This window comes from Macrotis lagotis, chromosome 3, assembly GCF_037893015.1.
Source record: "Macrotis lagotis isolate mMagLag1 chromosome 3, bilby.v1.9.chrom.fasta, whole genome shotgun sequence".
Lineage (NCBI taxonomy): Eukaryota > Metazoa > Chordata > Mammalia > Peramelemorphia > Peramelidae > Macrotis > Macrotis lagotis.
This window is the reverse complement of record NC_133660.1, coordinates 60,649,052-60,671,013: the sequence shown is the minus strand read 5'-3', so window position 1 is coordinate 60,671,013 and position 21,962 is coordinate 60,649,052. Positions and strand designations below refer to the sequence as shown.

At 35.3% G+C, this 21,962-nt stretch overlaps 1 protein-coding gene across 4 annotated transcripts in view; it reads left to right on the top strand.

Moving 5' to 3' along the window:
* The window catches only part of ARHGEF38 (Rho guanine nucleotide exchange factor 38), a 152,140-nt gene that overhangs the window by 87,586 nt on the left and 42,592 nt on the right, over positions 1–21,962 (top strand). For all 4 annotated transcript variants that reach the window (XM_074228763.1, XM_074228765.1, XM_074228764.1 and 1 more), the window contains 2 exons: positions 17,151–17,350; positions 18,924–19,057. In XM_074228763.1, coding sequence (XP_074084864.1) covers positions 17,151–17,350; positions 18,924–19,057 — 334 coding nt within the window. The remainder of the gene's footprint in view (positions 1–17,150; positions 17,351–18,923; positions 19,058–21,962) is intronic.

Below are 21,962 nucleotides of genomic sequence, written 5' to 3'. Positions count from 1 at the left end.
ATTTCAAATATTGTATTGTCATTTTGGTCTTCTTTGATTAAGGACAAGAACCAACAAACCAACCTATTGTGGGCAAGGTGCTAAGGAGACATAATAAGTTTCTGTTAAATGATTGAGTGATTCCATCAAGTGCTAAATCTATGTAGCTAAGTAATAGTCAGTTTGGCAGAGTGATACCAATCAAAGTGATACCAAAGAGCAGCTAGGTGGTTGAAAAAGTTGAAAATCAATGGATCGAGTGCCAAGCCTGCAGTCAGAAAAAGTCATCTTTGTGAGTTCAGGTGGCATAGTAGATAGATATTAAACTTGAAGTCAAAGGGAGACCTGAATTGAAATATGGCCAGAGAGATTTTTGTCCCTGGACAACCAATTTAATTTCTCTGTGTGCCTCAGATTCATTATCTATCAAATGGAAATAAAAGAGCACTTCTTTTTGCTATGAGGATCAAATGAGGTAATATTTCTATAGTGATTTACAAACCTTGAAGTATAAATGCTTGTTGTTGTTTTACATTGTAAGAAGTCTAAAAGTTCAAGAGTTGGAGCCTGAGGAGACCTAGTTTCAGATTCCACCTTAGACTCTTAACTGCTATGGGATCATCAGTAATTCATTTAATCTCTTTGGGTCTCAGTTTTCTTATCTATAAAATAGGAATAATAATTCTAATAGTAATGATCAAATGATAATGGAAAGAGTTAATATATGCAAAATACTATATTTAATTCAGTTTTTTAGAGTAAAGAATCATAGGATAATAGTTAAAAATCTAAGTGTCAGCATGAGTTAAAAATTAAACACTGGGAAGACAGAACTGTATTTCAATCAAATATGAGGTCTTCCTTTGGAATCACTGATTGTTCTCCTTATAGCCTGCCCTCACCCTTCTCCTCCTTCCCCAACAAATATAGCACCCCTCTAGGCTATTCCTCAGGAGCAAAGAAGATCTGAATAAATACAAGCAGAGTGTAAGATAATCAATGAGTAGAATTTCAGACATTGTAACTTGTTACAGAGTTTATACGGAATCATAGAATTCTAGAGCTGAAAAACACCTCAGTGACCATTTACTCCTACTCATAACCACCAAAAGAATTCCCCATGTAATATAGTCAAAAAATAGTCATTAAATCTCTGCTTGAGGGGCAGTTAGGTGGCATAGTGGATAAAGCACCGGCCTTGGAGTCAGGAGTACCTGGGTTCAAAGCCGGTCTCAGACACTTAATAATTACCTAGTTGTGTGGCCTTGGGCAAGCCACTTAACCCCATTTGCCTTGCAAAAACCTAAAAAAAATCTCTGCTTGAAGACCTTCAATGAAGAGGAACCCATTAACCCTAAATAGAGACAGTTCTGCTTTAGGATAGCTCTAATCCTTAGCATATTTCCACCATATCATCACTATCCTCACCCCCCCTACCCTGGATTATCAAGCCTCAACTAGCCAGTTCAATTTCCAGCTTTTCAGTACTCCCTAACTCTCTCCTTAGCTAAACATCCCTAGGACTTACCCAAAGTCCTTCACCATGTGATTCGAGTCCACTTCACCTGGATATCTTCCAACTAAACATTATCCTATATGAAAGCCAATACTCCTAATATGTTCTAACCAGGGTAGATTACATTGGGACTAACAATTCTTTGTCCCTGGAAATTATAGCTTGAAATAACACCTTTTTTGGGTTATTATATCCCAATTCAAAACTGATTCATGTTTAGAGGAACACAAGAATTGTAGCTTTGTGAAGACAAATTAGTTTTTATTATAAATATTTTATTAGTTTTCCTCTTATATACAATAATAGTTTCTACCTATCATTTTTTATAAGGTTGTGAATTTTGCAACTTTCTTCTCCCCCCCACAGAAGGCAACCTGATAATCTTTATGAAAAATTATTTAACCATATCTCTTCCATTTTGACCCTGTAAAGTTATTTTTTTTGAACAAAAGTATAAGACTCCTTTTATATTTAATCTTATTAGAGTAGCCACAATAAGGACTAGGGTCAGATCATACTGGCTCTCAAGTGTTAATTGTTCATTTTTCAGGAATTTTACAAGTCAGTTATTAAACATAGCCAGGACACAGTTCAATAATTTCCTTCACTTGTTACTTTAAAATAATTTTTTTCAATCACAGCAGAATACATTTTCAATATATTATCTACTTTAAAGAATTGTGGTTTTAATAAAGAAAATTAAGAACAAACTTAATTATATTTATTCTGATGATGCAAATATAATGCTGGAAAGAAAGTCTGGAGTAGTTTATGGTGGCAAAATTTTTTTGTTAGAAAAATCTCCCCAAATCACAGTTGCTACCATTTAAATCATTAATTGTTATTATCATTGATGATTTAATATCTGTAATAATACAAATTATTTAAATATGTTTCTAGATAAAATTCATTTTCTTTATTATGAATCTAATAAAAACCAAAGCAAACTAAATAATCTGAAGTTGAAATGACTAAAATTAGTTGAGATTTGAAACTGAAATGGGTAGCATATAGTTTATGATCTGCTATTGCTGTATGACACACATATCCTGTACTATATATGCACTTTCTCATTATTTCTATTCTAATCCTGCAAAGAGACTAGCTAACATTATTTTTTTGCAAGACTTTGCTTTAAGGTTTGACATTCTTGAAGAATTTTCATTACTTTCAACTTCATTGTAGTCAAGATCAAGTAACATACAAAAAGAGCAAAAATTAATCAAACTCACCATAAGAGTTTTGGAAAATTTAAAGATTAGTACTGCAAAGAATGAATCTCAAGTTGAAGATTGAATAAGTCAGATAAGTTTAAACATATTGCATTTATTGAAAAAAGTAAATATAATGCTCTTCCTAGGAATATGTTGCTAGAAAATTTAATTCAACACATGAACTTATATCTTTTATTATACAGAAACAAGAATGAGGACATTTTTAATATTCTTGAATTATTAGAATCATCTACTTGGCCTTATAAAGAACTAACTTCACCGTGGGTAGCTAGTGAAAAGATGTTTTATTTAAGTGAAATTTTAAAACAAGAAATTTATTTGAAAAATTTTCAGGATTTTGTAGATAATATTGTAGAGTTAAACATTGTTTCAATTCCCTGCAACTATTCAAAAAGCTATAAAAAGAGAGCACTAATGCTGAAAGTTTTCAATTTGATGAATAAAATTTACATGAGACTAAGAAATAGTTTGGCACTAGATCAAATTTTATGTTTAATGGTAATAGATTTATTGGGAATAGAGTCCATTAGAATTGGGCTGCAACTCCACTTGTCAAATCATAATGAATTTGTAACCATAGGTTGACTGTGGATTCAAAAGTTCAGCAAAAATCAACAAAAACATTCTATGAGAATCAATTGGCTACATGGAATTTACAATAAAAAACATTTATTTTATTTTTATTTGTAAGTTGTGTGTTACATACTTCCCTTATGTCAATAAACTTATGTATACATATGAATCTATATGTATAGAGGTAAGCTGGGGGTGGGTGGGAGAGGAAGGATGCAGAGAGCAGGTTATTATACATTTACCAGATTGTCAATGGGTCTAGTGCTGTATTTCCAGGGATTCTTACCATTATTTGTGTCATGGATCCCTCTGGCAATCTGGTAAAGCCTATGGAGGTCAAGGGGAGGCAGGACGGTGTGGGAAATAGCAAGGTTTTGTGTACATCCTCTATACCCTAATAACTGAAAGAGCATTAAAGAACTTTCAGAGCAGATCTAGATGAAAAATTCCAGCTTCATTTCCTGGACATTTCAATTTAGCACATGCTGCTATATTGCTTTTTGCTTGTCTATGCAAAGAGGGAATAAAAATTCTATGCAATGTGTAATCGGGAGCTCTTTAGCAGCTGAGGCTCTTCAGGGTAGCAGCCAGGAGCACATTTGACAAACCTGGAAGCAAAGAGGTTTTCCTAAAGACTCTTATGATGGTAATGGAAATTTTTCTCAGTAATTTTTTTTCAAATTTTCTTTGAAAACAGATGAGGAATGAGTTCTTGAAATTGACTCAACTCTAAAAAAATTTAAGGCTATACAAATATGCCAGGTCAACTCTTGCATGGCAAGTAATGCACTCACACTTATCTTGGTGTTACAGAGAAGACAAGCTAGTCTAGCTGAAGCAATGGGACACCTAAGGGAGAGATGGGAGGAAGCAAGTGTCAGACAGCTGCCACCATCTTGACCACAATCTCCACTGTGATCTTAATGGAGACATCCAGGTCTCTGATCTCATAAGCAATGAGAATGGATCAGTGTTTCCCAAACCCAGACCAGCTTCTAGCACCAACCCTCCCAGTTAATACTGAAAGGAATACATGATGTGAAGAAAGGGCCCACCTTCACCATCACCCCCCCAACCAAATGTTACCCACCCATCATGGGTAGATAGGCACAGGAGTCTTGGCAGTGGCAATATTCCCCAGACCAGCAGTCTTGTCCACACATTCTGAAAGTCGGGTAGCTTCTGTAGAAGAGAGACCAGCCAGCCCCACTGTCACCAAACAAGGGTGACACTCAGGGCTGCCTGAGGGAGAGGTGGAAGGCAGCATGTACTAGACAAAACAAACCACTCTAACCACTTTGACCACCCGAGACCCTTGGGAATAGCCAACTTTCTAGTCCTGGGGTTACTGTCATCCTCCTGTAAAAGAACCATTGAAATGGAGTCTGGCAACTGTCTCTACAGCTATTACAGTCACATCTATGGAAGACTCAAGAAAGAAAGCTTTTTACCCAGACTTTGGCATTGTCAAATGGTCCAACATCAGAAACAAATATCATTTTTTTTCACTGGAAATGATAATAAAGAATATTTATTACTGTCTTCTTTGCTAATGCACCCTAAGGAGCAAGGGCACTTTTCATATGACTTATAGCTGACAATCGTATTCTTCCCATTAGAATGTGAGCTCTTGAAAGGAGGAACAGTCTTACTTTTCTACTTGTATCCCTAGTCCTTTGTTCATTATATAAGTGCTCAATAAATGCTCCAATCATTCATTTATTCCCTTAGAATTCCTTGTTTTCCTCAAAACTCAGTTGATTTCCCTTCCTATTTCTATCCTATTCAGTCTCCCTACTTGCTAATATCACACCCTACTAATTATCTTGTATTTATTTGAGACACATACTTGCATATGTGTATGTATATGTATTTATACACAATATATTATATAGATAATAAATATAAACACATATTTCCATATATATTTTACCTAATAGATTTAAGTTCCTTGAGGGCATATGTTGCTTCATTTTTGTCTTTATATTCCAGCACCTAGTACGGTGCCTAGAGAATGGAGGGAAGAAATTGTCGTTTTTTTGGGGGGGGGTGTTATTTTATTTTCTTCAAAATAATAGCTTTCAACATTCATCTTTTTGTAAGATTTTGTGTTTGACATTTTCCCTTCTTCTCATCATATGTACAATCTACTGAATGATTGAATGACATGAAGAAGACATCTACTACAAGACCCTTCTTTCCCCATGCTTAAATCACTCAAACTGTCTACGGCTAAAAAGTTCCAATAATGAAGATCATAAATGCTATTTGATCATATGTTTCAGTGTTTAGTCATCCTAAAAGAAGAGACAGAGACAAACAGAAAGAAATTCTTGTCTAACTATAGTTCCCTGCAATTTTAGCCAATTACCTCCTACTTAGAGGAAAATAACTGGTTTTGGAAAAAAATCATTCCCATAATGATGGTTTATTAGTTTATTCAGCAAACATTCACCACATGTGGAACATTGTGCTAGGTTCTAGGAGCAAGGAAAAATTTAGATAAAATACACAATCATGGAACTTATAGGGAACTAGCTGTATTAAGAGTTTCAACTGGGTGACCAGAACTTTGCTGAAATTGGAGGGTTCTAATAATAAAATATTGGGGCATAACTACTCTGCCCTCTTCCACCACAATTACAATCCAGATGAGCTTCTTCTAGCCTAATCTTCCTTTTGTCCTAGACACAAAAATTGATAAGTAAGGCTCTGTTTTGTAATAAACATTATTACTTGACGGGTATATATTAGAAATTTATGAAATGAACCCAAGAACTCTTCTAATCCTTACTTTCTATGATTCCACTAATAATTTTTAAAAAATGGATAAATTCATTACATATTAGAAACAGTTGAAATAAGGAGCTAAAAATTTCCCAGACCACTCTTCAATACTCTAAGGTCTCTGTAGTATTCTCATCATACTTCTACACCCTAACAGATGAGCTTTATGAGTTTCTGTGGCTTAAAATTATGGTTATTGCTCTGTTACTAAGCTGGTATTGAGCCTCTCCTGTCTCATCTGTGAGGGATATACTTGATCATTTATTATTTCTTAAAATTGTTTGAATCTAGTTTTAGCTGGCTAGAAAATCATCTAACCTGAAACTGTAGCTCATGCTGGCCTAATAAACTTTCCAGGAGGGGTGGCTAGGTGACACAGTAGATAGAGCACTAGCCCTGGAATCAGGAATACCTGAGTTCAAATCCGGACTCAGACACTTAATAATTACCTAGCTGTGTGTCCTTGGGCAAGTCACTTGACTCCATTGCCTTGCAAAAAATAAAATAAAATAAAATAAAATAAACCTTCCATGTAAGTTGGAGTCCTATGAAAGGAATTCTTAGGTCCTACTTGGGTCTTGTTCTAGGTCCCACACAAAATGCTTGTGTTTTGATTTTGCCCAAGTTTTATTAAATGTTTATACTTATCTGATGATATATACTTCAAATAACCCTTAATGGAAATGGTCCTTTTGTGGAAACTTCCTAAGTTTTGGTCACCTAACTGCTTGTCCTAATGTCCTTCTTTGAATGCTATATAATGTGAGCCATAACAGAAGTTTGAGAGGGGAGTTAATGCCTCTTTCTGGTTCTCTATCCTCTGACAGATGACTTAATCAGTTATGTGTAAGTCATGATATAACTTTCCTGATAACATGGTCTTTGAGATGGAAGGACAAGTACCTTAATGAAATTATTTCTGAAACTTTTTCAGATTTTAAATTCTTGATCAATGTATCCTCAAATGATGAGCCTAGAGTCCATTACAAGCTCTACATTAAAAGGCTCTCCATATTAGGAGGACTTGCCAGTTCTCCCACTTGTTTAGTGTAGCGTCCAAGAACCCAATATAGAATATGAGGCATTGGGGAAAAACCATAGTTGAGTCACAAGTCACACCTGACAACTTCACTGTACCCTCAATTCACCTAAACATTATTGCAGGGGAGATAGTAGGAAATAAAAGTTGTTCTTAGCTATAAATTATGCTCACTCATTCTATCTAAAAGTCCAACAAAATGTACAATAATGTAATAAATTAAACAAAGACTGACCTGAGTGACCTCTGTGACCATTTTGATTGAATTCAATTCAATTCAATAAATATTTATTAAGACCTACTATGTGTCTGTCAATGTACCAAGTGCTGGGGATACAAATAAGGAAAAGAGCTAATGCTCGCCATCAAGTTGCTTAAAATCTAATGGAGGAAGACAACATAAAAGGAAGCTGAAAGGGTGTATGGTATAACATGTTCAGTGGAGTTGAAACCAAGTAGAAATGATGATGAAAAATAAACAGTTTAACCAGATAGCACTATTAGGTCTATTTTCAAAGATGATTAGGAGAAAATGTAAAGAACCTATATATTCTAAAATATTTATAGTAACTTTCTTAGTGGTGGCAAAGAATTGGACTTTGCAATGATGTCCATTAATTGATGAATGAATGAACAAATTGTGATTGTGATGGAAATACTACTGTATTATAAAAAATGATGAGATCCATGATTTAAAAAAACAGATAAACTTGCACTAAATAATGAAGAGCAGAATGAATAGAACCAAGAAAATGTTGTATACATTAATAGCAAAATTGTTTTAAGAACAACTTTGAGCAAATAAGTCATTTTGGCTATTACAAATACCCAGATTAACTAGAGAGGATATATGAATGAAGATGCTATCCACATTCAGAGAAAGAATTGATAAATAGAAGTATGTATAGATTGATTTTACATATATATGTGTGTGTGTGTGTGTGTGTCTAATGGTAGTCATCTTTAGAGCAGGGTGCGGGAGAGAAAAAGAAAAAAGGAGCTTACATGATAACTATTACAAATATAAAAGAAATAGCAAGTTATACATAATAGGTTTGCATAATCTTTCCTTTTTTATTATGCTATGTTATGAAGATGCTTGATTAATTCCATAAAATTAATAAAATAAAATAAATTTTAACAAGTTAACTGAGACTTTGGGAAAAGTTTACTATTCTACCCTATAGCACTGGGATTACTAGAAATATTGAATAACTCTAAGAGACTAAAAGTTATTTGAGTGTCCCCATCTCCAAGGATTTGAGCACAGATTTTAAAATAGCTCTCTGAAACAGTGTTTTTCAATCTAAACTATAACCTAGAGCAGTATAACATCTACTTTCTTCACCACTTATTCAACTTTTCAAAACTTCAATGAGGGCAGCTCTTGGCAAATCAGTATCAGGAACAGGAAAAGGAATGCTGGAGTGGGAAGAACAGGAGAAAGAAGTCTTTTTTTTTTCGTTTAAGTTCTTAAGATTTAATTCTGATATCACGAAAATTCCAGTCTCTGGTCAGGCATTTGTGAGGGATAGACTTCTATAAAGGACAGGGTGTTTGGTTAAATGTGTGTTGTATTTATGCCCATCAATCAACAAACCTCCACTAAATGCTGGGTCCTGTGATTGGCACTGGGAACATCAAGTCAAAAATAAAATGGTTCCTGTCATTAAAGAGTCTGTGTCCTATTAAGGGAAACAAATTGTAATCCAGTGTGTATATCTAGAAAACATTGCAAACTGAATGCAAAATATTTACGGGGGAAAAGGCATTAGAAATTGGTAAGATAAGGGAAAGTTTTATATTGAAGATAAAACTTGATCTAAAACTTGAAGGATTCTAGGAGGTGGAGGTGAGAAAAGAGTCCATTACAAGTATGGGAAATAGGAGTAACTTGCCCTTAAACAGAATCATTTCTTTTCATAGAATACTTTAGAATCTTATATCCAAATGTCTCTATTGTACCTCCATTTCTGAACTTAGATGAAAGTTTGATAACCATTCAGTTCATTGTTTATTAAGCTGAAAAAGCCAAAACATAATATAGTAGTGGTAAATTAGAATAAAATATGTTCTTTCTATCTTATGGCACTAATGAAATTTCATTTGATGGGTTAGACAGTTTGGTGGTAGTAGATAACAGAAAGAGAGCTAAACTTGAAGTCAGGAATTCCACCTCTGATACATACTGGCTCTGTACGATTCTGGGTAAGTCACTTAACCTTTCATTATCCCTAGAAATTTTTCTAAGACTATAAGGTGCAGTTAGCAGAGGAGTTTTTCTTATTAGGAAATTTATAAATAACTGAAGTCATTTTGAGATTTAAAAAGTGCTATAGTAATAGTTCGCTTTTAGAGACAACTAGGTGGAGTAGAATCAGGTCTGGAATCAGGAAGACTCATCTTTCTGAATTCAAATCTGACCTCAAACACTTACTAGCTGGATGATCCTGGGCAAGTTACTTAAACCTGTTTGCCTCACTTTCCTCATCTATAAAATGAGTTGGAGAAGGAAAGATAATATTCCAGTATCTTTGCCAAGAAATTCCCAAATGGATCACAAAGAGTTGGACATGACTAAAACAACTGAACAACAATAGCGAAATTTAGATATTTTAGATACATTTGAAAAAATGCTTTAAAGTGTAGAAAACACTTTCTTCTCAACAGCCTTGTGAAATAGTATGTATTATATTTCCATCACTATCCTACCCTTCCTTATTTTTTCACTGTGCCCTCTGGATTTCCTGTTCTAATACTAACAAATTGCCTTTCTTATTAGACTTGTGCCCACATCAACAAAATTATTTGTATGGTTACATATTGTTCCCCCCCAAATAGAATGTAAGTTCTTCTGAGACAAGGACTATTTAATTTTTGTCTTTGTAACTGCATTACCTAGCACAATGCATTACCTAGTACAGTGCTTAGAACATAACAGTTACTTAATTAATGCTTATTGACTCAACTATTCCATTTGGCAGAGGTTAGAGTGATAAATTGATTTGCCACCATCATGAAGCTCATGAAGTACCAAAGGCAAGTATCAAGATCTGACACCAATTCCAAGTGCTCATTCTTTTACATGGTGCAGTTCATTCACTTCAAATATCTTTCAGGAAAGATGACTCATATTTTAAAAAAGATTTCAGTAACATTAAAATTATGACACATGTGAGAATAAAGTCCAGGAAAATCAGTCAACATAATCCAGATAAGCTAAATATTCTTTGTTTCTTTTTCTCCAGAAGTTATGCACTCGAAACAAAAAGGAGGCAGCATGCAAATTCTTTCCTTCTTTCCTTCCTTCCTTTATTTTCTTTTTCTTCCTTTGTTTTTCCTTCCTTTTTTCTTCCTTTTCCTTCTTCCTTTCTTCCCTTTGCTTCTTCCTTTCTCTTTTTCTCCCTTTTATTCTCCTATTCTTCTCCCTCCTTTCCTCCTCTTCCTTTGTCCCTTCCTCTCCTCCTCCTCCTCTTGAGCTTTCTACTCCAATTTTCACTTTAAACGCTATCATTTTTTTCAGCACATATATTTACTTTATTGTATTCAGTGTGAAGTGCTTTTCCAGTAAGCTGGGGGATACTGCTAAAAGTGAGCCAACTGTATTTACTTGCCTTGGCAGTGCCAATAACATTTTGTAATAAGACTATCATAGCTATGAGGGGCTGTGAAATACTTGTTAAATTCTCAGGAAGATATGGATAAGGGGGAAGAGAATGATATATTAATTACCAATCCCAATGTGCAGCCCAGTCTTGATGAGGGATGGGGACTATTTCCCCATCCTCTTTTGTGGCATGGTCCAGACATTTGTCAGATGGCCACCAGCTCCCTCTGAAGAGGACTCTCTGAGAAACAGGACTAATATGGGAAGCATGGTTATCAGGACTTAATCTTAGGGAGTGGAATTAGATGAGTTGAACTTCGTGGCCTAGAGTGCCCTAGGGTGCCATTATGTTATAACAAATCCTCTATCTTTCTTGACAGATTGCTCTGCTGTGTCAGGCAGATATTAGGAGAGGGGCTGCTTATCACTTTCACAGCTGGCCAAAGTGCAGATCGAGGGAGAAAAGTCACTTAGGCGATTTTCTGTTGAGGAGAGAGCTTTTGAACAGATTTGCATTTATGAAGCTTTTAAGGGAAACAATAACAATTTAGAATTGGCCTTTCTATTTTGAGAAACAAAAAGACGAGAAAACATGTCTTTGATGCAGAGGAGGGGTAAGAAAAAGAAGAAATTCTAAGGTCTGGGAATATGAAGAGGTTATAGATTTATTTTCAGTCTTGATAGAATTTTGGGATGTATACCACAAAAGCGATGTAAAGGAATTCTTCAACATACTTAATTTTGTTTGTTTATTGATGTAGAGAATACTAATATTGTATTATTACTAAGATGGAAAAAAAACTAATTTCCTTGGTTACAGTTTCAGAGACATTATCCAAGGCTAAATAAGCCAACATTCAATGGTGGTTAAGAGCAATGTTTAGAAGGAATTCTAATCGTGTTCATTCTGCTAATCTGATTTTCCTGATTCAAGTCAATGAATTGCATGACCCTGGTTTGTCTCCTATTTAAAGAAGCCCTTCCTGATTTAAAAGCAAAACTGATCAGCTTGCTTTAGTGTAGGATTTCAGGATCTCATATTTAGATCTGGAAAGAACCTTGCTGAATCATCTAATCCAAACCACTTCATTTTTCAAAAATTAGAAAACTAATGCTATACCATTGGTATTAGGCATAGAATCACAAGCTCATAACTGAAGGCTAGTAGTGACCCCAAAGACCATCTAGTCAAAGAACTTCATTTGATTGAAGAGGAACAAAGGCCCAGAGAAGTTAAATAACTTAACCAGGGTCATAAAAGTAGTATCAGAGACAGAATTTGAAAATGATTTTTATTACTTCATTATTCTAGTCCCAACATGCCTCTAGTGTATGTACTTCCTTGCACCTACCTCTTAGTGTCCTTAGATACCTTCAAGGCTCCTCTTCTGTGACAAGTCTAGGTATCCTTTTTTTAATCCTTCTTTTGGTCATTCCCAGAGAACCCTCAAGCTCTCTCCCCCTTTAAATTATATGTGTGTACATATTTGTGTGCATTTGTATTCTCACCATGAGGTTAGAGACAATTTATCCTTCTCTCTTTAGCACAGTGACTTCCATTTAATGTATCATCAATACATTCCACACTTGTTGGAAGTGATCCAAATCTTAAATCCAAATACTTAAAGCATCTGCTTATTTAGTTTAAATGCAAAATTCTTTTTTGATGTATTTTATCAATCAAATTCATTTTTAGCAAAAGTTCTAGATTTTATCTCACCTGTCACATTTTGAAAACTTCCCAATTCTCTTTGATTCAGTAGTTACCATTTTTAAGAACTATTAAAAATATTTATTAACTGATTATTAATTTATTTAGTCAACAAACTTGCATGGAACTATCCTAGGGGACAGAAACATCAGACTAAAATAAAAGAATCCCTGATCTTAAGGAACTCTGACTAGTATGAGACACACACACACACACACACACACACACACATATGAATGCAATTGTATAACATGGGCAAATAACTATAAATGTTGGACCAGAACTTAAAACTTGAACTCAGGCAGACCTGAGTTGAAATACTGCCTAAGATATTTTCTAGCTGTATGACCCTGAATAAGTCATAGCCTCCATTTGCTTCAATTTCCTCATCTGTATATTGAAGTAATAGCACCTATCTCCAAGGGTTGTGAGAATCAAAGGAGAAAATGTTTATAAAGTTTTGTGCAAATGTTAAAACAATATATAAGTACTAGAACCTGCTATTATTATTAATAAGAATAGTATTAATATTATTAATAATAATAATAGAAATTAGAATATATTGAGTACAAAAAATCTAAACACAATGTTATGAATCTATATACTTCTTAGGGAGTTTCTGATGGTTTCACCTCCCTAATACACACACACACACACACACACACACACACACACACACACACACCCCAGGTATTTGTTTTGTTTTTGAATCTTTGGTCTGCATTTTCTTAGTCTTCTAAGAAGGGGTTTGAAAACAATCTCCAGGTTTCCTTAGGATGATGCATTTAATATGAATCTTTTTTTTTAAAAAAGTCTTCTTTATTTTTTATAGCTTTTTTTTTTTAAATCAAGGAACTTCGTGATGATCCTTCCTATCTCTAAATGATCATGATAGTCTGGCATAGAGGAAGATGGTGCTGAATGTTGAGTCAGTATCAGAGTCAAATCCTAGCTGTACCACTAATTACCTGTGTGAAATTCAAATCACCAAACCTCTCTGGGATTCTGTTTCCTCACATAAAAAGAGAGGGTTGGAGTAGAAGACCCTATGATTTTCCCATAGTATTCTGCACCTTTTACTGTAGCATATTATAAGTCATATTCTGGTCCTCCATTAATTGCTACACATTCAAATCCAAGAAAGAAATAATTCTTGCCTTCAAGAAGCTTACATTCTATTGCATATTACAAAATATTGTATATCAGTGTGTATATCACAACACTTGTGTAAATTTATATACTTCAAAAGAGCAGGAATGATCTCTTTTCCCTGTGCTTCAATTACTACTTTAGGCATTGTAAGTGCTTAATAAGTAGTTGTTTGAATGAATGAACGAATGAATTAATTGTGTCTCTTTTGGTTTGAATCTCACTTTCTAAAACAATGAATTTAATTGTATTGTGGTCATTAATATCCAGTGACTCCCCTATTCATTACATCACCATGTTCATTACTCAAGTAAAGAAGTATATGTTAAGTTCTTGTTATAAGTTCTGAACTTAGGTTTAAGTTCAGGATATTTTTTTTTCTTATAGAATTTCTATCAAGAGGCAGTATAGGAAATCTTAGCTAGGAATAATTTGTCTTGTTCAAAATTATAACTCATTCCACAAGCCTTAACTTAGCTTAAGACTTATCATAAACTGATCTTAACATATAATTCTAAGTTTATGCTTATTGTTCTCTTACATGAACTATCTGGTCTCTTAAGATGATTCTCAGAGCAGTTTGAAGTTCTACCACCATCACTACCCCTGGCCTTTTTAGATTTTTACAGTTTTTAAGGGCCTTAGAATTTGCCTGGTCAACTCAATTTCAATTTACCAATTTGAAAGTGCTTACAGTATTTCAGGCAACATATGAGATGCTTGGGATATTAAGACAATTTTTTTTAGGTTTTTTTTTGCAAGACAATGAGGTTAAGTAGCTTGCCCAAGGCCACACAGATTTGAACTCAAGTACTCCTTACTCTGGGGCTGGTGCTCTATCCACTATGCCACCTAGCCACTCCACTAAGACAATCTTTTGTATGTGCAAAAGTCCTACCTCTCAACTAGACTTCATCCTAATTGGGGGTCTGAGGGGCTCAATGAATTCTCACATAAATATAATACAATGTAGGTGGTGAATAGGGACCGTGGATAGATCAGACAAAGAGTTCGGGAATATTTGATGTTTGTCCTTCATTATCGAAGAAGACCATGACATCATGGAGGTGATGCCATGATAGGTAAATGAATTGGATTTGAGTTGGGGGCAGGGAGCTGTGCTAAATCACCAATCTCACTTTGTCCTCCAGAGTGGCCAGATATGAATTAGGATGATGGGAGATTGTCCTGGATGTGAGGCAATTTGGATTTAATGACTTGCCCAAGGTAACATAGCTAATAAGTGTCCAGGGTCTGAGCCTGACTGCAAGGCCAGTGTTCTATTCAATGAACCACATAGCTTCCCTTAGGAATATTTAGGAGGAAGAAGTCAATATATAGTTGGTAGGGATCCTAAAAATGATATACTTTTTTATTTTAAATTCAGGGAGAGTAGGCCACACAAACAGTATCAGAAGAGACTTTCCTACAGAGATTGTATTTTTCTACTCTGACAGATAACTTTGGACATTTTTGTCCTCCTGTTTATTTTGGACTGCATTGGTGTGAGGTCCTAGGGTCAATTTTCTTCACTTCTGATTTGCCTAGACTCCCATTTGGAAGTCATGTTATGGACTATAGTCTTTTTGCAGAGGCTTCTGATGGAAAGGTCTGGAATTTATGTCTGCTTAAAGAAATCTTTGCTTTATTTTGTAACCATGTGGAGGCCTGTTAACTGAGATTTGGATGTAGGCCACCCTCCGAGACAGGATGGCATTGAATAGCTGTCAGAATAGCAAAGATCAGTGATAATAGTCATGATAATAATAATATTAACTCAAGAACTGGGTCACTTTCATTGTCAAGCTCCATGGGGCCTCTAGTTAAACCTCTAAAACATTATGTCCCTTGCTTCAATTTTTTTTTCTATGAACCTGTTTTTATCTGACCCTTACAAACCACCTATTTCCTCCTCTCAGAAGAGTTGCCAATTTGCCTAATCACAAAAGCACTGTTGTGAAATGTGATTTTTTTTCCTTACTTATCAAGGAAAATTTCTTTGTGAAATGAGTTTACTCAATTGTTGCAAAATTTATTAGTTTCAGAGTCACAATTAACCAATGAACCTTATTTGTACTGAAAAGTTTGAAAATCTTTTGCAAACTATAACAAAGAGGGAGAAACTGAATAACTAGCATTTGAAGATTATTGAAATTTTTCTCATAACAATCTTATTGGATAAAAAGTATGAATATTATTGTCTTTGCTCTATAATTAGGAAAGAGGCGTAGAGCAGTGGACTTGACCAAGGTCACATAGCTGGACATGAACCTTCTAAGTGAAGATGTGGAAGGAAAAGACCTAAATTTAAATATTGACTGATTACTTACTGTTTGATCTCTGATACATGACCTCCTTTTTCTGGTATGGTTCAACACCCTTTTTTCAATTTAGTCTCAAGAGAGTCACCTGGGGTGAATTGCTTAAGGTCAGAACAGATAAGAAGCAAGACTTAGGCTAGGTTTTCTAGACTCAGATGGGGAGTATGGGTTGGGGGTGGAGGAGGAGGGATAGACATGATGATGCTGTTTTTTAACCTCCTAACTATTTAGGCCTGGATAGGGAGTAGCTAGGTGGTTCAGTGGATAGAGAGAGACCTAGGAGCAGAATCAGGAAGATCTCAGTTCACATCTGACCTTAGACACTAGCTGAGTAACCTTGGACAAAAACTATCTGTATCAGTTTCTTCGATTGTAAAAGAGGGCAAAAACAGGGGTTGTAAGGATCAAATGAGATGATGCTTGTTATTGTTCAGACATGTCAGACTTTTTCTTTCTTTTTTTTTGCAAGGTAGTGGGGTTAAGTGACTTGCCCAAGGCCATACATCTAGGTAATTATTAAGTGTCTGAGCTCAGATTTGAACTCAGGTCCTCCTGACTCCAGGACCGATGCTCTATTCACTTGAACTACCTAGTTGCCCCCAAATTGGACTTTTTATGACTCATTTGGGACTTGGTTTTTCTTAGCAAAGATTCTGAAATGGTTTGCCATTTTCTTCTCTAGATCATTTCAGATATGGGGAAACTGAGGCAAAAAGTGTTAAGTGACTTGTCCAGGATCACAAAGCTAGTAAGTCTAAGACCAGATTTACCCTCAGGAAGATGAATCTTCCTGACTCCAGGCTTAGCCCTCTATCCACTTTACCACCTAGTTGTCACCAAAGAGGATAATAGTGACATCCATTTCCCAGGGTTGTAAAGATCAAATGTGAAGGATCTAACACATAGCATATGCTTACTGATAAAGGTCTGTTTCTTTCCTACACATGTGACCTTGGATAAGTTACTTTATCCCTCTAGGCCTTAGCTCCCTAACAGGAATAATAACAACAGGGTTGTGAAGAAAAGAATGGCAAAGTGCAGTTGGAAGTTATAATTATACTTTCCCGTTAATAGGATACACTTTATAGTGATGACTTTCTCAATTGTTTTATCTCTCTTTGCTTTTATTCCAGTTTTAATTTTTCTGCAGCCAAGAATAAGAAAAGTAGGATGAGTAAGTAAAACTGCCCCTCTCTTGAATCTCTTTTTTTATGATAGATGTTTATATTTCAGAGGCAAACCCAATCTTCTGGATATGGGATCCCTGCTCATCAAGCCTGTTCAGCGCGTGATGAAGTATCCTTTATTGCTGTGTGAACTGCGGAACTCGACTCCTCCTTCTCACCCAGATTACCGAGAACTGGAAGATGCCTTAGCTGCGGTGAAAGACATTAATGTGAACATCAATGAACTTAAAAGAAGGAAAGATTTGGGTAGGAAAGAGACATGGACAATTTGAGCTGCTTTCCCTTGATCGTAGCACAGTTGCTATTATCTTAGGCTATCAGGATCTGTGGCCAGGAAAGCAGTTCACTTAAATCCTACGAGCACCATCATTGAGAGCCATTTTAAAGTCATAGGACCAGGGACAAAAAGGGCAAGAGGACCCCAGGTGAATAACATTATGAGGACCTCTTCCTGGGCAGTGTTGCAGCTAGGAAATAGTTTTCCCTTGATATCATATATCATTCATGATGTGGGTTATCTCATAGTCACTATGTAAGTGAAAACCTGTGGTACATAAGTCCTCTGTGTGTGTGTGTGTGTGTGTGTGTGTGTGTGTGTGTGTGTGTGTATGTGAGAGAGAGACAGAGAGAGAGAGAGACAGAGAGACAGAGAGAGATTGAGAGAGAGACAGAGAGACAGAGACAGAGAAAAACACAGAGATACAGAGAAAAAGAAATAGAGAGTTTTCTAAAAAAGAAGGAGGGGAAGAAGAGAAAGATGAGGAGATGGAGAGGAGGAGGAGGAGGAACATTAAAGGATAGAGAACTAGGAAGAAAGAAAGGAAAATAATGATTATAGCCAGACCACTTGCAAAAGTGAGAACCTAGGACAACCAGGAAAATAGAGGAAGATGAATTATGATTGAAAGGAAGTCCCTCAAGTACAGTTGATTGCATTTTTTTAAAACAAGAGGACCAAGTATAACAGTACAGACTTCAAAGTAAGAGAAACCATGATAGAATTTCATCTGAGTGTCTTAGATCATAGCATTTAAGAATCATATGTGCCTTTATGTAACCACCTACTTAGTGTGATGTGAAGAGTGCCAAAAGTTCAATGTTCAACAATTTATCAGTATTAATACTAGATCTTCAGCACTGGAAGAGTGTGTTTTAAAGCTTAAAGAAAAGGCACAAGAGGAAAGTCTTTGGTTTGGTAGGGGGTTAGTATGATGGCACATGTAAGGATAAGTGGGTTAGGCCCTAGGGTAGATTCCTGGAAACAAAGCTGGGAAGAGAAGAGACTCAAAAGAGAAATTTCCCCCACCTTACCATTCATTCATTCATTGATTCCTAGGGAATGATAGGGAATACAAAAATAGAACAATATGGTCCCTGCCCTTAAGAAGTTTACAATTATATTAGGGAAAACAACATGTACATAATAAGTAAATGAGAAATACACACAAAATAAATATCAAGTGGTTTCAGTGGGGAGACAAGAGTGTCAGAAACTTGGGAAATCAGGAAAGGTCTCGGCACTTGAGTCTTGACTGAGGGAGATACAGTATAGGAGGCAGTGGAGTGAAATGCCTCATGGGGCAATAGCAAATGGCTCAATTTGCCATCTTTCTCAGGTCTGGCCCTTCTTTGAATCATTTGGCCATATGAATAGCCTGGATTAGATAACTTTTGAGGTCCCTTTCAGTTCAGAAAGTCTGTGATTCCTTTATTTTCATGTTATTTTATCTAATTATCTTTTGAAACCTAAATGGGGAATAGGTACACACCACCCTGCTTATGAGCATCTGAACAAAACAAGTGGGATCTTCTCTTATAGTTCTGAAATACAAGAAGAATGATGAAGATGAATCCCTCAAAGACAAGTTTTCCAAACTGAATATTCATTCAATTAGCAAGAAATCCAAAAGAGTGACTAATCATCTAAAGATTTTGACCAGAGGAGAATCACAGGTAGTCATTTTTCTTATTTTATAGAATTTTTTCTTCCTATTTTGGTTCTTATTAATCAGATCCATTCCTAGTGTACTGATAATGAGTATGATACATTATCTAGGTGGCTTCATATTTTCTGAGAGCCTGCATTGCGCTGATAGACATCATTGGGTAATATCTTTCCCTTTTAGACATCACTTAGTATTTTGCTTGGTAACCCTTTATTGCAGATGTATCCAACAATCCCATCTAGCCTCAACATTCTGAGTGTTGCTGAAAGCAGAATAAGATCTTTAACATAATAAATAAAAATATAAAATATATAGACAATGTTAATATATGGTTTTCTAAGTCAATATGTAGTCTACAGTAATTATGTTTTAATGGTCCCCATTTCTATTTGAGTTTGACATCACTACTTCAATGTTACATAGATTGTTTTTGACACTACTTAAATACTCATAGATTTTTGTAAGGAAAGCATTTCTAAAGAAATACAATAATACTTAATAGTAATAATAAAAACAGGGATAAAACCTGTACCTCTTTGGTCCAGATGAATATGCTTTCTGTACCAGTGAAAGTCATGATTTTCCCAATAACTTAAGAGTCTTAGAAAGTTTCCTAGACCAAGAGGTTAATTAACCTGCTCAAGACCCCATAGCCTCTATGAGTCAGAGACTAGACTTGAAGCCATGTTTTCTTACAAGCAAGCTTCCAAGAAACAGTTCTTATCTATTATGTCATGTCAAAATAATAATAATAATTAATAGTAATAATAATAATGATTTAATTTATATAGTGTTCTAGGATTGACAATGTCTCATTTGCTATTACTGTCTGCTTTGATGTCTTATCTTTCTACTAGATACTAATTTTCTTTAGGAATTGCCTTAAAGAAACTTCATATCTCTCTCTCAATACTTAGCAGAGTGCTCTGTAGACAGTAAGAAGTTGATAAATGTTTATTTTTTTGTATTGTCTCAGACTAGGTGAATTATGTAAGCTTCAGTTTTCTCATTCATAAAAAGAAGGTTTTGGACTTCTAAGTTCCCTTCCAGTTCTAAATCATGAAACAGCATCATCCATAAAGGAATAGGGAGGAGGAGGATGGATAAGAACTAGAAAAGGGAATAACTCTACCAGCTGGCGCTAAAAATAGCCCCAAGTTAACAAAATGATGGTATTCCATATTCACACATTCCTTGACACAAAAATTAGGACTTATGATATGATTTGACAACTAGAAACAATCTCAGAAGTCATTTAGTCCAATCCTTTCATTTTATAGAGGAGTGAATAGTAATGATGGTGCAATGGGTAAAGTTCTGGGAGTCAGAAAGCCCTAGGTTCAAATCCAATCTCAGATATTCACTAACTGTGAGACCCTTAGTTAACCTCTATCTGTCTTAATTTTCTTAATTATAAAGTGGGATTAATAATAGTGTCTGCTTCACAGGGATATTTAAAGGATTAAATTAGGTAATATTTGTAAAATGATTAGGTTCTTAATATGTGCTTAATATGAGTCTAGAAGGTGGGGAATGGACTTGCTCAAGGATTCACATAGTTAGTATGTGACAGACCTGATTCAAATCTTGTTCTAATTCCCAAATCAAATGTTCAGTCTGTCATGTTGCCTCAGTCTGCCGTTCTGCCTCAGTCATCCTAAAGGTCAAAAGAACATATAATACATGTAATTTGTATATATTTAAAGTACATAGTATTCTAGTATTGTCCTTGAGGACAGGTTTTGTCTTCATGATAATAAGAGGCAGACACAAGATTTGAATGAAGCCAGGTCTTCTGATTACTAATTCAGTAATCCTTTTATTGTACCTTCTTTCCTTCTGTTTTTCTTGAAACTGGGACCATCCTAACAAATCTAGATCTTGTGACCACCATACATCTACTCTTTGCCAAAATGAATCTTCCTTTCTCTTCCATATTCCTTATTCAAATGATGTGCTCATCCTGCAGGGATTTCTTTTCCTAGTTCAGAGCTATATTTGATATTCCATCCTGTGTGATACTTGTTCATATCCTCTCACAAGTCATCCCACAAAAGCTAAGGGCTTTTTTTTTGTCTCACTCTCTTGGCACTGAGTACCAACAAAGCACATGAGTTGTCAGTCTGTTAATTTTCTTGTGGGAGAGGAAAAAAAAACAATGTGTTTAAGAAAAACCTTGGTTTTTTTGGACTTGGAAGATAATAGATTGTCCACATGTCTTATGCTCTGGTCAGGGACTAACTAGAATAATATCCTCTATTTCAGTTGTCATATTTAAAGAGGAACTTTGATAAATTATAAACTGCTAAACAGGAGGGTGTCCAGGATAGGGAAAGGCCTCAGGGTTGTGCCCCCTTAAGATCAGTTGAAGGATCTGGAGATTTTTATTCTAGAAAAGAAAAGGGTTGGCATCATTACAGTGGTCTTCAGTTATGTTGAAAGGTTGTCTCATTCAGGAGAGATTCAATTTGTTCCACTTGACTGAGAAAGTAGAAGTAATGAGACATTAACCATAAATACATTAAAAGTTGCAAAGTAGAACATTTAGTTCTGAAGCAAGTAATCATGTCAAGAATTTGACAAACAATTATTAAGCTCCAACTATGTGCCGAGAACTTTGCTCAACACTGGTGATAGATCCATTTCTAATAGGATAATTGGCAGGTGCTTGACCCTGTCATGGTGCTATTTATAAGGCAGGAAACAAGGAAGAAAGGAAGGAAAAATATTAATTATTGACGATATGCTAAGTACTATGTCATATACTTTATTTTTTTTTAAATGTATGCTTCAATCTGTATTTAGACACCATAAGTTCTTTCTCTGAGGATGGATGGCATTTTTCTTTTTCTTTCTTTTTTTTTAATTTTTTTTTCTCATTTTGTACAAATGGTTTTTTACATTAATAAAAT